This window comes from Argopecten irradians, chromosome 14, assembly GCF_041381155.1.
Source record: "Argopecten irradians isolate NY chromosome 14, Ai_NY, whole genome shotgun sequence".
In the NCBI taxonomy this organism is placed as follows: Eukaryota; Metazoa; Mollusca; class Bivalvia; order Pectinida; family Pectinidae; genus Argopecten; species Argopecten irradians.
The window spans coordinates 19,921,003-19,936,157 of NC_091147.1; the positions used below are offsets into that span (position 1 = coordinate 19,921,003).

General features: G+C 33.6%; 1 protein-coding gene across 1 annotated transcript; it reads right to left on the minus strand.

Moving 5' to 3' along the window:
• Nucleotides 1-7,618: 7,618 nt before the first annotated feature.
• LOC138306879 (glycoprotein 3-alpha-L-fucosyltransferase A-like) lies at nucleotides 7,619-14,566 on the minus strand. Its single transcript, XM_069247397.1, has 2 exons — nucleotides 13,530-14,566; nucleotides 7,619-9,169 (listed from the first exon to the last, which is right to left on the minus strand). Exons 1-2 carry the CDS (start codon nucleotides 14,477-14,479, stop codon nucleotides 8,839-8,841), a joined length of 1,281 nt encoding a protein of 426 aa, XP_069103498.1. The 5' UTR covers nucleotides 14,480-14,566; the 3' UTR covers nucleotides 7,619-8,838.
• Between the last annotated feature and the right edge of the window lie 589 nt (nucleotides 14,567-15,155).

Sequence of the window (15,155 nt, forward strand, 5' to 3'; positions counted from 1 at the left end):
AAAATGGAGATCAATCAGTTAACATTCTGAAACATATTCATCAGTTTGAAAAGGATAGGTATGTAAATGGTGACAATACAGATAATAAAGATGATTTGTATTTCATACTTTTATGTGATACATTTCTAAAATTAAAAAGAAAGCGATTTTTTAAGACAAACTATTTTGTAAAGTCTTGTATGTTCAAATTGTTAGTTCTTAAGACATAAAGGGAAAAAACACTCTAAAACTTATCAAAATAGCATGCTTTAGTAACTTAAACTGATAAGTCAAAGTACATGTAATATTGAATTGAATTGAAATGGTTAATTAAAAAAATCAATTAGTACTTGTGCCAGGGGTTTCTATGACGACAGCTACATACTCATCAGACCTGTGTTAATGTCGACCAGTCGATGGTATTGCGCAACGATATGTTTTAAACACATGTGTTGACAGATAAGGACTAAAGACCGGGCAACAGTTTGATGTACTCAAAATCTGAAAATTGCTCACAGCTCCAAAGCCATATTATTGACACAAACTTGTTTAACACTCATTAAAACATAGTTGTGATGTCATCTGTTGTTGTTTTTGCACTATACCCCCGGATTATCGGACCATTACTTGTAACTGTCCTGTATGTTACCTTTTACTGTCTTATATGTGACTCTACCATCAGACAGTCACTTATAAAAGAATAAAAGTTAACTTGTGGGAGAATTACACAATACGGGTGAGTATATGTCTCCGGGCATAATCCCATTATTATGTTTACACACAACACACAACCTGCCGGAATATTTTCATATTTTCCGTTATTTTTCAATCCAAACTGCGAATAAATTCCACACAATGAATATGAAGATAAATTAATCCTCTAATGATACATAATCAAACACATCCACAGAATTTCTGTATATATCCCAGATCGAGGATTTTCCTCCTTATTATGAATTCAACCTTCAACACTTTTCTACAGCATTAACTCCAATTTCTGCTTTCTCAAACCATTTTGTTTTTGTAGACCATCTTTGCCTTTTTCCCAAATCATCTGCACTGTAGTTTTATAACTATTTTAATATTGCTTCAACAATATTTTAGAATTTCATCTAAATCCAATTGCCATGTTGAATGAGATTACTCATGGTATGAAGATACATGTGTTCATAATGATTTAGTATTTTCCCAATAAATCAAAGATTGTTCTTAGAGAGGTCAAAATTTTCAAATCCTTCAAAGTCAATGAAAGTTCTGGGGGCACCCACTGTTTTGAACAGGCCTGGAAATCACTGTTATATTTTAGCAAGACGCTTTCAAAAGAATGCCTAAATTGCAAGTCTAATTTCATATACCATTTCTTTACCACATCAGAAAATGGAAAGAAATATCTTTTTAGTAATAAAAGTCACTAAAACCACCTTATTACATAGTTTGAATTGAGAAAGTAATATCACTCCATCACTGTCGGTGGACATGGTGAAGGTGAATTCAAAGATATTTGTCTAACCCAAAAGCATGCTTCATGCATTCCGTTCATGAAGACTTTTTCGAATTTTCAAATTTTCAATGATAGATATTTTTTTAATAATGTAACTGCGTAGGTTTTTATTCCAGATATTACCAAAATACTTTAGAAGTACAACTTATATGAATGTGTCTTATATGATGATGGATCTTTTCCTTCTAGATATTGTTGGTACCAGTCCACAAATCTGTTGCTATGTATGAAACAAATGCCCAGAAATTGATAATGACGCAGAATTCACACGATCTTATCATCACTTTACATAATTGTCTAAAACCCCATTACCTTTGGAAACCAGCTCTACGTCATCCAAATTGCCTTGAAAATGTCAGATATTTTATTAAAATGATTGTCTCTGTACGTTTAGAAAATTCTGTAATATTATGTCACTTTTGTGGACACTTTTACACTGATATTGTTAGTCACATTGTTTTAAACTGTTCATTAACTGAACAAATAAGAGATGATTTCATATGTGCAATTGTGTTAGTCACAAATATAGATTTTATTTCATATTTATTCTCCCTCTCCAATATTGAGCTAATACATGTATTATTAAGAGGTTTCTTGGGTTGTACTTTGGAAAGGTATGATATGTAACAATTAATAACTGCTCTTACGGGCCTCGACACAGTTCTCTCTCTCAAATATTGTACAGTTTTCGGCTTATCTCCATCACTTAAATTAACAAATTCAAAACTGAATATAGTAAACGCAACGAAGTGGTCACCTGCAAAAATATCTATACCTTAATACCAAAAAGGTTGTTCTCGATTCTTCACCGTTTTGCTTGATACCAAACTCCAGAGTAATGAACGAATCTTCAACTTTAATTTCGGTTTAGCCAATGATTACTGCCGTAACCTTTTGTAACGTCATATTTTATTGGTTAAAAAAATGTAAGTCTAAACTTCGAGAAGTTTGGACTCCAGACTGCATGATAAGAGGCCTAGACGAGCGAAAGCGTAGTATAGGTCTGGTAATATCATGGGTGAGAACTCAAATGACAGCGACACCTAGCGATGACGTTTACTGCTTTTTAACACTATTAGTGCGTATACACGTATATTCTAATCCTTAAGGTCACAGACAGTATCATCCACTGAAATGTCATCACAGTCTGAGATTTATAACACAACCAGCTAATGTTTCGTATGTAACTTTTCGATAACTTTTATGATGTATACGGTCATCAGAAAGTACCAAAGAGAGGAAGGTTTATTTTTTCTTCTTTCTTTTACTCTTTTGAGTTAAAAGAACTACTTACTCGAGGTAATAAAACTAATTTGAAAATGTTAAAATTGTATATTTTTCCATTTCACTATTAACTATTCATAAAAATCGAAATTTCGAAGCTATACAAACGGGCAATTGATTAAGTGAGGCTTACATTTAACACACTACTGTAAAAGCGATTTGAGTTGTTCTAAACAAAAGTTTCTTTACCCCAATAGCAAGGGCCAGACTTCGCTATACAAAGTCCACAATGTGCAATGGCGGGCAGCGAGTGAATTTGAACATTTCACACACATTTCACCACAGTGGGTTTTTCTGGCATATCACAGTAAAACCAACTAAGGTAAAGCTATCCAAATTGGTACGCTACCCAAATCGGTACACTTTTAATATATATCATATGGAGCAGAATTTTCATATTCAACCAAAACTGACAATAATTGTCCTGAACAAAAATCAAAGTGTTTAACAGTAACTGTGGCAATTTTAACATGTCATATTATTTTTTTCTGTTGCTTATTATCTCTTTTTAAACATGAAAATATTGAAATTGTGATAAAATCCGGGAAATGACGTCATGTAACAACCCTAAAACACCATATATTTTAAAACACAGAAATCAATTGCTGAATGAGATATTTTTGGCAGGTATATGACTTAAATAAAATAAAAAAATGTTTGAACTTTCCTTAAATGAATTTAAGCATTTTTTATCATGTCTAGACATTTAGTAACCAAATCAAACAAATAACACGTAAACAAATCATAAAATTGAACGTGGAGGCATCTATTTGTGGAATGATGAAAGAAAAATCTGGATTCAACATACGTTCGAAAAATCTCAACGATTTTCTTTAAAAAGTTTACCAATTTGGGTAGAGTCACGTTCATCTCATTTTTATTTTCAGATTTTCAGCAGCTTTTTGTCCGGTAAATGTGCAAATTCTTATGTATTCTTTGTCTAAATTGTCCCTTTAAGTGATAGATAAATAGCTTTTTATGAGAAGTGGGTTTTTTCTGAGATGACTTCAGACTCTTTTATTATCATTATTCATTAAAAATTAAAAATGAGATGCCTACTTCTTTGACAATAATTCCTTACTTAAAGGTGACGATTCATATTAAAAGCATTTATTTCAGAAATATTATGATACGCTTATGCTTTTACATTCACATATTTTTTTGATTTTTTCAAATACAATAACTAACCATTAATTTCCGTTTCTAGTTAAACCTGTCACCATGTTTTCATTGTTATATGATTACACACTGTATAGAGACGTATGTCTAATCTGATATTAATAATGATGTTTAATGTCCTATAAATGACCAAGGTCTTTTAAGGACGTGTCATGCATAGGAGGTCGTCGGAAACGAAAACAAGAGATCCCAGAGGGATCTTGGTACTCACAAAAGAATATATGTTTGAAAATAAAAAGAGGGATCTTTTGTCTGTTTTTCAAACTTCAGTAATCAAAATCCGAGATGGCGGCCTGTCGGCCATCTTTGTTGACAGATCGGTCCCAAAATACAACTTTCAAATCGAAGGCCATAGAGAAACCTATTTATGATGTTTGAAACAGAATTAGTGCAGTCACTACCTAACGGCTGCTCCAGATGGGTTTTGAACTCGCAAAAACTAGTGAAAACATTTTGGACCTAAACCACTGCGCCACCGAATAATTTGACACTCTCCTCTCAATAGTGCCCACATCCGAATTCACATAAACTAATCATCATGTCCATATTCATGTTCATGCATACAGACACGTACGTTAAACATGCTTTTATCAGAACGAGGAAGTACAGGGGTCAGAGGTCAGGGTCAGGGGTCAGACACTTTACACAGGCCTTGATGTACTCATCTTAACAAACAACACTGCCTTTGAAGTTCGCTATGATATACATGTATAGACATTCTGCGATTGAACAAATAAAGAGTTTGTTATTCGCATGCGGATCTAGTCAGCTACTCAGAACATGATTGTGTTTTTATGTTGACAATGAATTCAGACGTCGTTCGTTCTCATTCAGTGTTACTGTATAACGTTACATATTCGCGAGTACTTTCTTTCATGGTTTGAAACTTGAATATGATTTCTTTCGTGGGTAGAAATATTCATGTATATCTGATGATTCAACTCGCTTTCAATTATGTATAAAATAAATCATTTGGTTATACAAATGTAATAGCCATGGTTCATTAATTAGCAACAACGAAAAGAAGTTCTAATCGGTAATTCCAAATACGAAGTCACTCGTCAAAATGTTTTGTTTTTATTGAAATATTTATTAATTCTTAAATCTATTTTTTATTTATCTATTTTTTCTCTTTCGAACAAATTCAGCAAAACGAAACTAAAAGCAAATGTTGCCTAACCGGGATGTTCAAAACAGTTTGATAACTGTAGTTTTTATGTCGTGCAAAGCTTTATACTGTAAACAATCAACAATATAGAACTATGCATGGGGAACGCATGGTCTTTTTGAAATGGGATCCTGCTTGTTTACACTGAAATCTTGTTTAAGTAACATGCAGGTTAATTTTTTAATCACTGAAACTTCATAATGGACTGGTCTAGTCAGTGGATTAGAAGAACCTCAATGTGCATTTTGTGGAGAATGAATGAAGTAAAACTACTCATTGATTATTTTGAATTCATTTATATATTGGAATAACTTGACGCTACACGATAATCGTTGCATAAACGCAAAGCCCATTACTTATACAACTCAACGAAAGTACAAATACAGTTAAATGTGTTTTGCGGAAAATGAAAAATGAGCGCAAAAAACGAGATATTTAAGTTTGGCCCTGTCTTCAAATAAATTGGACTGTAACTTTGAAGTATTTTCGCTATTCGGCATATTAAATGATTTAATGTAACTTTGATAAATATATACATATATATTACAAATATAAATGTAAAGTGACGCTACCCAATTTGGAACGCTACCCAAAATGGAACACTTTTAAAATATATGATACATTTTTTCAATCTAAACTAACAATAACAGTCCAGAACAAAAATTGAGGTTGACTAATAACTGTGAAAATTTTAATATGTCATTTTCTTTCCAGTTGCTAATTAACTGTATTTAAAAATGAAAATAATGAAATTTCGAAGAAAAAAAACCCTCCGAGAAACGACGTCGTGCGACAACCCTAAAACCACCATACATTTTAAAATAAGAAAAACAATTGCTGAATGAAATATATTTAAAGATATGTGATTTGAATAAACTAAAAATGTTTTAACTTTCTTTCAATGTACATGTATTCAAACATTTTTCATCATGCCTGGGCAATTATTAATCAACTTTATTTAGGAGGTGTTCCATTTTGGGTACTCAAACCTGCTGAAACACAGGACTGGACTGAGCATGCATCAAAGCTCTGTATTTATAAATATATGCAATGCTGTTAAGTAAAGAAATCATGAAACTTAAAATAAAGGCATCTATTTGAAAAAAAAATATGGATTCAAGCACAAGTAAGAATTTTTTTATAATTATTTTCAAAATGTGTTCCTATTTGGGAAGCGTCACGTGAGCTAAAATAACAGATTACAAAACATTAGAGTGACTCTCGTCATACACCAATTCGAAAGGCGTTTTTTTCAATGAAAGTATGCTTAAAATGTTCATTATCGATTTTATATATAGCTCTATTACACGAAAATATCTATTAATCCTTATATTCAATTTACTCAACACTATCTCAATAAATGTCTAGATTTATTTCAATTTAATTTTTTTTTCAATACGAAATTAAATTATGGCACTTTTTCACATACCTAACTAAAACAACGTTTGAATACACCAATTCAACGTGTTGATTAAATTGGTATCACGCATTTTAACCTACGTCATGATCATTGACAAATATAATGGTAAAGACGTTTAAGAACATGGCTGTGGCGTCACTTGTTGTTATTGCTTGAGGTGTACAAAGTCTATCATTATCACCTACTACTGTGGGATAGTTACCTTTTCCTGTGTAATATAGTTACTGTCTATCTCACAGCTAATCTAAAAGACTATTCCACAGTTCTACGTAACACTACAGTAACATTGATCAAGTAAAAGAATGGGAGAGAAAGAGATCAACAAAATAGTTTTAACTTTAACACCAGAATGTTCAAATGATAAATGCATTTGGTATTACCAACAGTACTGTTGAATAAGTCTGTATGGCGTATCTAATACTTAAAGATGCCCCGCCGCTGACAAATGATATTTTTTTCTCTATCAAAAACAGGAGCAGACGATTTAGTATTTTTCTTCTTACTTTTCTTCAGTTACAAAACTTACTTCATTCACACCATTACCACAATTGAAAAGTTTGAGCTTTTAATTTATTTCAAGTTAAAAATATTTTTTTAAATTGCATCCCGTACTGATTAAATTATTTTTTTGTGTGTGTTAATTAGACATATATATACACGATTAAACACCAATTATTGTTCAAATGCTGAATATCATTTATGCTTTGTCGCCGGTGGAGCATCTTTAATGCTGCAAATCAAAGTATCATCTTATAGTCTTTGAGATTGTATTTCAAATCTAATAAACCGAAAGGAAAAAGTCTTGTATGTTGGAGGGAATAAAACACATCGGAAAGCCGAAATGGTCAGGCAGATTATTCCGGAGTTAAAATAGAGGACGATTCATAGAGACAATAAAGAACTAAATAATGCTGCCTAAATGATATACATGTAGTTATAGAGATGCGTATTGGTTTGTTGCCTTTATATATACTATAGAATTAACACTTGTAAAATAAATGTTAATTCAATGTATGATGGGATCATTAAGGAAAAACTGTTTTTTGATTTGCATCCAATTACTGTTTGAGGTAGACTAACTATAATCTGAAATCAATAAAACCAATTGAATGAAACATTATCAATTTATCAAAATTGACGATGATTTGTTATTTGACACAACATTGGCCTTTGTCATTTTCAAATGTAGAAAAAGAAATGGAAAGTTTAAAATTATAGATAATTTAAGCAGGTTTTTTTTGTGTACACCAAATGAAGTTAGGTTTGCGCTGACCTAACCTATACGTTTAATTGCAGCCATCCTAACTAATAGTGTTTTAAAGCTAACAATGCGATTAAAAAAGTATTTAATGGAGTTTTAATTAAAAATAAAATTTACGATATATAATTTATTAAGAAATATGATCCTTTATTTGATGTTCCTCAATTGAGTACGGCCATTTTTGTTTTTAGCAGAATGATCAGATTTAAGTAATGAAGCATAGTATTACATAGAAAATAAGTTAATTAATTGTGTATAATGTTTGACGACATACGTAAATGATTGCAAGCAAAAGCTGACCAATCACGCAATCTGAGATTTACATCAGTCCAAAATAACCAATTGTTGTTTAAATAATCATAAATATATAAATACATTCCCATTCAAAAATAAAATAAATGGTTAAGGCGATTGTTTCAAAATTTAAATCCTATTTATATAGCCGTTGTATACACAGCATGTTAGCAATCCTTAATGTGATTTAATTTGCCTTATGCTCACCACTTTTCGGAAGTCTGTGTTTAACATGTTTTTTTACAGAAACGTCAAAAGTCCAACATAGACTTATTCAATACTGGAAAAGAAAATTAGTGTATAGCGATTTCCTTTACTATCAAGTATAATATAGGGGTTATTATCACTGACATTACTATCACCACTAACTATCTCATAGTAAAATTTGAGGCCGCAGACACAGATAGTTTCATCATTTGATGTACATGTACGTACGTCAAAGAATTGTAAAACGTGTTGCTTTGAAGTTGGGCACCACACTTTCTGTTATTTTTAAATAAAGTCTCTGCAGATCTAGACCTGTGATTGGTCAGTGTATTTCTTCTGGACCATTCAGTTTTACAATGAGAAAGTCCAGGGGTAGTTATAACGTCAGTGATAATAACTCCTGGAGTATCGAAGACGACCTAACAAGAGTTTTAACCAAACCAATCTTGTATTATCTGTTTACCGAATGTATCTGAGATGGTGTAGTTCGATGAGAAATGTCCCTTCAGATTTGATTTTGTCCATTACATAACTAAGCTATAGGGTTAGTACGAGTCTCTCCATTTTTGGTCCTTCCGTAAACAAATACCGGGCGGTCTCCACCATGCACTTAAACTCTCCACAACAACGCTAGGTTTATCGGGGTCATTCAGTAAGGCACATAGTCTACACCAAAATTTAGTGTCAATAAAAGATCCCGTTCCTTTCCATTGAAAATATTCGTTGTAAAGGTCATCATTTTTATCTAATTTATGTAAATAGTTTGCTAAATCTTGAGGTGAGTTGAAATCCTCCACGTGTATAAAGGACTGTGGTGGGGCTACGGCCCTATAGTCGTCCGGATGTGCTCCCATGACAACCGGGATGACGTCAGATCTGAAAAATATAAACAAACACTTGTAATTATCAAAAACCACTGCCATCCGGTACTTATGTCAAAAATTCTTTAAATCTCTATTTTCAAAGATTTTTAAATTCGCTGTAAAAACACTTACATGACGTTTAACGAGTACTTGACCTTCACAAAACTCCAATGTGTACGACTATTGTATACTAGTACTTATCATATATAGACCTAGATCCACCCAATGTCAGCAGACAAATACTAGTACTGTAAAACAGTTTCAAAACGTGTGTCCTAATTAAGCCAGTTTCTGACTTTTTTCATGATAAGACCTAGACCCATCCCATAGCAACAGACAAATACTACGTGTAATAGGTTAAGCACCCTCAGTCGGCTGACATCTATTTGTTTCCATACGAATTTCTAGATCCACCACATGTCCACATACATGTACTGTGAAATAATTTTCACAACGTGCCCCTCAGTCGACTGACTTCTATTTGTTTCCATACGAATTTCTAGATCCACCACATGTCCACATACATGTACTGTGAAATAATTTTCACAACGTGCCCCTCAGTCGACTGACTTCTATTTGTTTCCATACCATTGTGCTTATCAGAACAGGTAGCAGAAACAAGGCCCTTCAGTTTTACCTAAGCTAAGGTACATTGACGACATGTTATCTTTAAATGACAAAGTCTTTATTGACAATGTCGATCGGATATACTCTCCGATATAACAAGCAGTAGGACAGACAACTCACAAACGTGCTGATGATAAGCGGCGGGATTTTAATTCCCCATATCAGACAGCTCACAATCGTTACTAGAGGAGTTAAGATTTTACAACAACCTTTTAATCTTTTATCTTTCATCTCAGAAAAAAAACTATATAATACTAATTAATTGTAAGAAAACCAAAAAATACGATAATGCTGCCCTCATTCCATTCAGTTAAAAATACATCATTTCCTAATTTGTAAATGAAGGACCCATCAAGAATATTTGTTTATTTAAGTTAACACATATCGATAGTCAGATTCATTTTGGACCAAACATTAAAATGTCAAAACAAAACTATTATAACTAAACAAAACAAAAAAACAAATTGTGGTTTTTTATTCTAGGTCAAATAATTGACATATAATATACACTGACGTGTTAAACGATGTTTAAATCGTGACAGATGGCATGGTAAGTGCTATCTATATTTACAGCCTCATATATCATGTTCACTACGGATGGGAAAAGCCATCAGGTGAGGATTTCAGTGGGTTCGTTTTGTGTCATACGTATAAAAATGGTGATTGTAATGATAAGATTTAATTATATTGATCGGTCACGTTGAATAATATTGAGTGAGTATATTTCAATATTGGTCAAGGGCCTAAATATTGTAAACCTAATGGGATAAATTATATTTTGAATAAGTTTCATAGCTAAAAGTAGCGGAGCCTCATATCATTTTCTCTGCCGATGGTCAAAACCATATGGTGATAATTGTAGTGGGTCCGTTTTGTAACATATGTATAAAATAGTGATTGAAATGATACCAATGTGATATTGATCGTTCATGGTTAATGATACTGAGTAAGTATATTTCAGTATCTGTCTATTCATTCATAAAACTGATGGGGAAATGATATTGTAAATATGTTTTATAGTTAAAAGCAGCGAAGCATTATATCAGATTCTTCACTTAAAAGCCATAAGGTGACGAGGGTTTCAGCGGGTTCGTTTTGCATATACGTATTTAATGATATTGATCGTTCATGGAGAATGATATTGAGCGAGTCTATTTTGATATTGATTGTTTACGGTGAATGATAGTGAGAGAGTCTATTTTGATATTGATCGTTTACGGTGAATGATAGTGAGAGAGTCTATTTTGATATTGATCGTTTACGGTGAATCATAGTGAGCGAGTCTATTTTGATATTGATCGTTGACGATGAATGATATTGAGCGAGTTTATTTTGATATTGATCGTTGACGGTGAATGATAGTGAGCGAGTCTATTTTGATATTCAACATTAATGGTGAATGATATTGAGCGAGTCTATTTTGATATTGATCGTTTACGGTGAATGATAGTGAGCGAGTCTATTTTGATATTGATCGTTTACGGTGAATGATAGTGAGCGAGTCTATTTTGATATTGATCGTTTACGGTGAATGATAGTGAGCGAGTCTATTTTGATATTGATCGTTTACGGTGAATGATAGTGAGCGAGTCTATTTTGATATTCAACATTAATGGTGAATGATATTGAGCGAGTCTATTTTGATATTGATCGTTTACGGTGAATGATAGTGAGCGAGTCTATTTTGATATTCAACATTAATGGTGAATGATATTGAGCGAGTCTATTTTGATATTGATCGTTTACGGTGAATGATAGTGAGCGAGTCTATTTTGATATTGATCGTTTACGGTGAATGATAGTGAGCGAGTCTATTTTGATATTGATCGTTTACGGTGAATGATAGTGAGCGAGTCTATTTTGATATTGATCGTTTACGGTGAATGATAGTGAGCGAGTCTATTTTGATATTGATCGTTTACGGTGAATGATAGTGAGCGAGTCTATTTTGATATTGATCGTTTACGGTGAATGATAGTGAGCGAGTCTATTTTGATATTGATCGTTTACGGTGAATGATAGTGAGCGAGTCTATTTTGATATTCAACATTAATGGTGAATGATATTGAGCGAGTCTATTTTGATATTGATCGTTGACGGTGAATGATAGTGAGCGAGCCTATTTAGATATTTATCATTTACGGTGAATGATAGTGAGCGAATCTATTTTGATATTTATCTATGTTTATGAAGCTGATGCGATGAAATGATTAATTAAATATAAAATATGTTTTATTATTAGAAGTTGCATTCCCATGTTCACAATGTGGACAAACATAATATGATAAATAGAATTATGCTCTTTTCGAATCCCATTCAAAGTATTAATAATAGTTACACGTGTAGTACTGTAAATCATGAATCACTAAGGTCTTATGATGAAAACAACAGAAACAACATCAGCATAAGAAAAAAAACAATAGCAAAAACATAAAAAGACACGTTAATCTGAACATAATACTCTTTGTCATCAATTATCCCATCCTCGATACTCCAGGGGTTCCGATCACTTACGATCTCTACACCCCTGGACTATCTCATAGTAAAACTGGAGGCAACTGGAAAGAACAGGTAATTTAGTCCTTTGATGTACATCAAAAGAACCGTATAACGGTACACTGTGGTTGACTGTGTGACTCTGATGTTAGGCGTCGCTCTCTCTGTAGTCTTCAAAGGAAATCTTTGCTGGCCTGTGATTGGTCAAATGTTTTCAGCTGAGCTGCCTTCAATTTCACTATGAGATAGTCCAGGGGTGTAGAGATCGTAAGTGATCGGAACCCCTGGAATATCGAGGATGCAATTATCCAGGATGTTCAGTTAAACAACATATCAGGATTGACGATTTTGTATACTGTACTATATCAAACAAGTCACAGTTACTTGTTCCTATTTAGATCTGACCTAATTCCAATATGAAAAAGTATAAGATACTGTGAATCACGTCTGTAGATGTCCTTATTTATGTTATGGATTGTAATACGCAAGATAAATATATAAAACAACAATGTGTTTCTTACACATGGAACCTGATCAACAGAAGTATTACGTCAGCTGCTTCCTAGTATAGTGTACTATCTCTTCAGGAGCTTAGTAACTGTGTACGTACGCGTTCAAAGGTCACGCATGTCTATCTGTATATGTAATCAAGTTTATGCCAGATCACAATGTTCTTTATCAGACAAAGCTCCAACGAGGATAAAAATTGCTAGTGACATGCCCACATTGTCTCTGTAATCGGTCTTCATATAATCCGACACGATGATCGCGAATATCAAGCATTTTTGAGTCGGGACAACAATTCGTAATCCGAGATAATTTGATTACAGTGGTAAACGCGCTAACACGAAAATATATATATATAGTCACGTGTCATTCTATAATGGTAATGTTGGCGCATTAAACAAATTGTAATCCGACGTGGATTACGTTACGCATGTCAAGGAAAGTTGTGACCAGAATTGACTGGGTGGATTAATTGCCTCACCAGATTTGCATTCATTTGAAATTCTTCGACATTAAAAACCATTTGGTTTGCCTTGCGCAAGATGCTTAAACTAACTGATTGGTTTATGTGTATTTGGAGTATTTCGGTTCTATAAAGGGACAGTATTGTGAAGCAGACTATAGCTATCAATTTGTTTTGAAGAAGTTACAATTTGTCAAAATATTCATTATGTCTATACTGTTTTAATGATAAAAATAAACCATCAAAACAATTGCCAATGTAATTTCTAAAGAATACTTACGATAATGCATTAACAAAAAACTTTTCCGTTATGTAATGTCGACAATTGCAGTTTTCGAAGGCTAAATAAAACTTATAGTGTCTTTTCAATGTTTCAATGCAAGCTGTTTGGTTTTCAAACCTGTCACAATTATGACTTCCGTCTCCACATGCCCCGTATACATGAACGTCTATATATTTCTGTAATTCATGTACATAGTTCATCCGACCATTTGTCGTATCACAGTTAGACACAAATATTGCTACTTTTCTACTTTTGCCCGCTGCATAATTGCGTTTTTTCTTAGAAATTTTCGCGGCCTCTTTTGGACGCCACCGTTCATATGGTGTCACAATTGTTGAATCTCTCCTATATGATGCCGTCCAGTTGAATAAGTTATCTAATAAATAATAATCAGGTGTTGCTAAGGGACTCTCGAGGTTATATATAATCCACACTTGTTCCGCGGGTTTTGTCTTCGCTGGATTGAACCTTTGTACATCCAAGTATGAGAACTGCTGGTTCCACATTTTGGCATCAATTCGCGGAGCGTCTTCGTCCTCCACAATAGTGCAGTGTTTTACAGGACATTTACTAAATATAGATTCTCCTGCTGGGACATTGAACTCTGATGTTCTTGCCCACAGAACTTTTTTGTCTCCTTGAATATCTGGAGTAAATTCCATTTGTGACACGATTCTGTCTTCACCACTATCGTTGTCCCATATATTCGGAAGTTTCGATGAAGTTTTCCGGCTTCGTTTCCTAATAAAACTCCAAGAAGGCCACTTCCTGACACTGTCATCGTTACTTTTAGCTTGCTCTCCTAGCTCCGATGGCACCAATGGACATCGTACCTTTGCGCCAGTCCCTTGTCCAAACCTAACCACCTTGGGCATGAAATGTAGCGCGGAAGTCATGAACAGAAATATTATAACTATTGCAATGAAATATCTATACAGCTGCTTCATGCTCGAAATTTATCGCACAAACTAGCATGGCAGGTGTCACCAATACTGAAATACTGAAATAATAGATAACGGGCCGGCCGAGGACGGAAGGACATACCTGAAGAATAGGTCGCAAATGGGTCAAATACAAACAGCGTGTTCCCTTTGAGTTGACAAGATATAAACTTCTCAAACGGGAAGCGATAATGGCATACCGACAACACACTTGGAGCTAGGCCACAGCAATCCAGCTGTTACAAATCCGGCCGAACACAATCATCGACACATGTATAAAACTACTTTTAAAAGGACATCAGTATCAAATGGCATTCCTATATACACACGAACATTTATAGTTCGTTTTCCACCGTAATATACACGTGTGTGGCTTGTATCTATACAAGCCCCTATCATACTAGATTAAATAAGGTTGTCAAGGACAAATATGTATTGTATGGACCCTATATATCTAGATGACGTGAAACCCTACATAGTATGTCGTCTATATATCCCACACACAACTATCATTCAAACAGCTACTTTTGCGACATATATATTTGCTCAGACCCCGATTTCTCGAAACAAAAGTGTAGACTTGAGTCAAAACTTCGGTTCTCTTCTTCTGTAACTTATACGAAAATTTAAGTCGACTAAAAGTTGACTAAAAATTATTTCGAGAAATTAGGGCCAGTTCTCT

What these genes read in the sequence shown, in the direction of transcription:
- LOC138306879 (XM_069247397.1), bottom strand. Translation starts at nt 14,479, where the DNA reads ATGAAGCAGCTGTATAGATATTTCATTGCAATAGTTATAATATTTCTG. An exon ending in TTTTTTGTTAATGCATTATC is followed by an intron (nt 9,170 to 13,529) that starts GTAAGTATTCTT and finishes TATATTTTTCAG; the next exon opens with ATCTGACGTCATCCCGGTTG.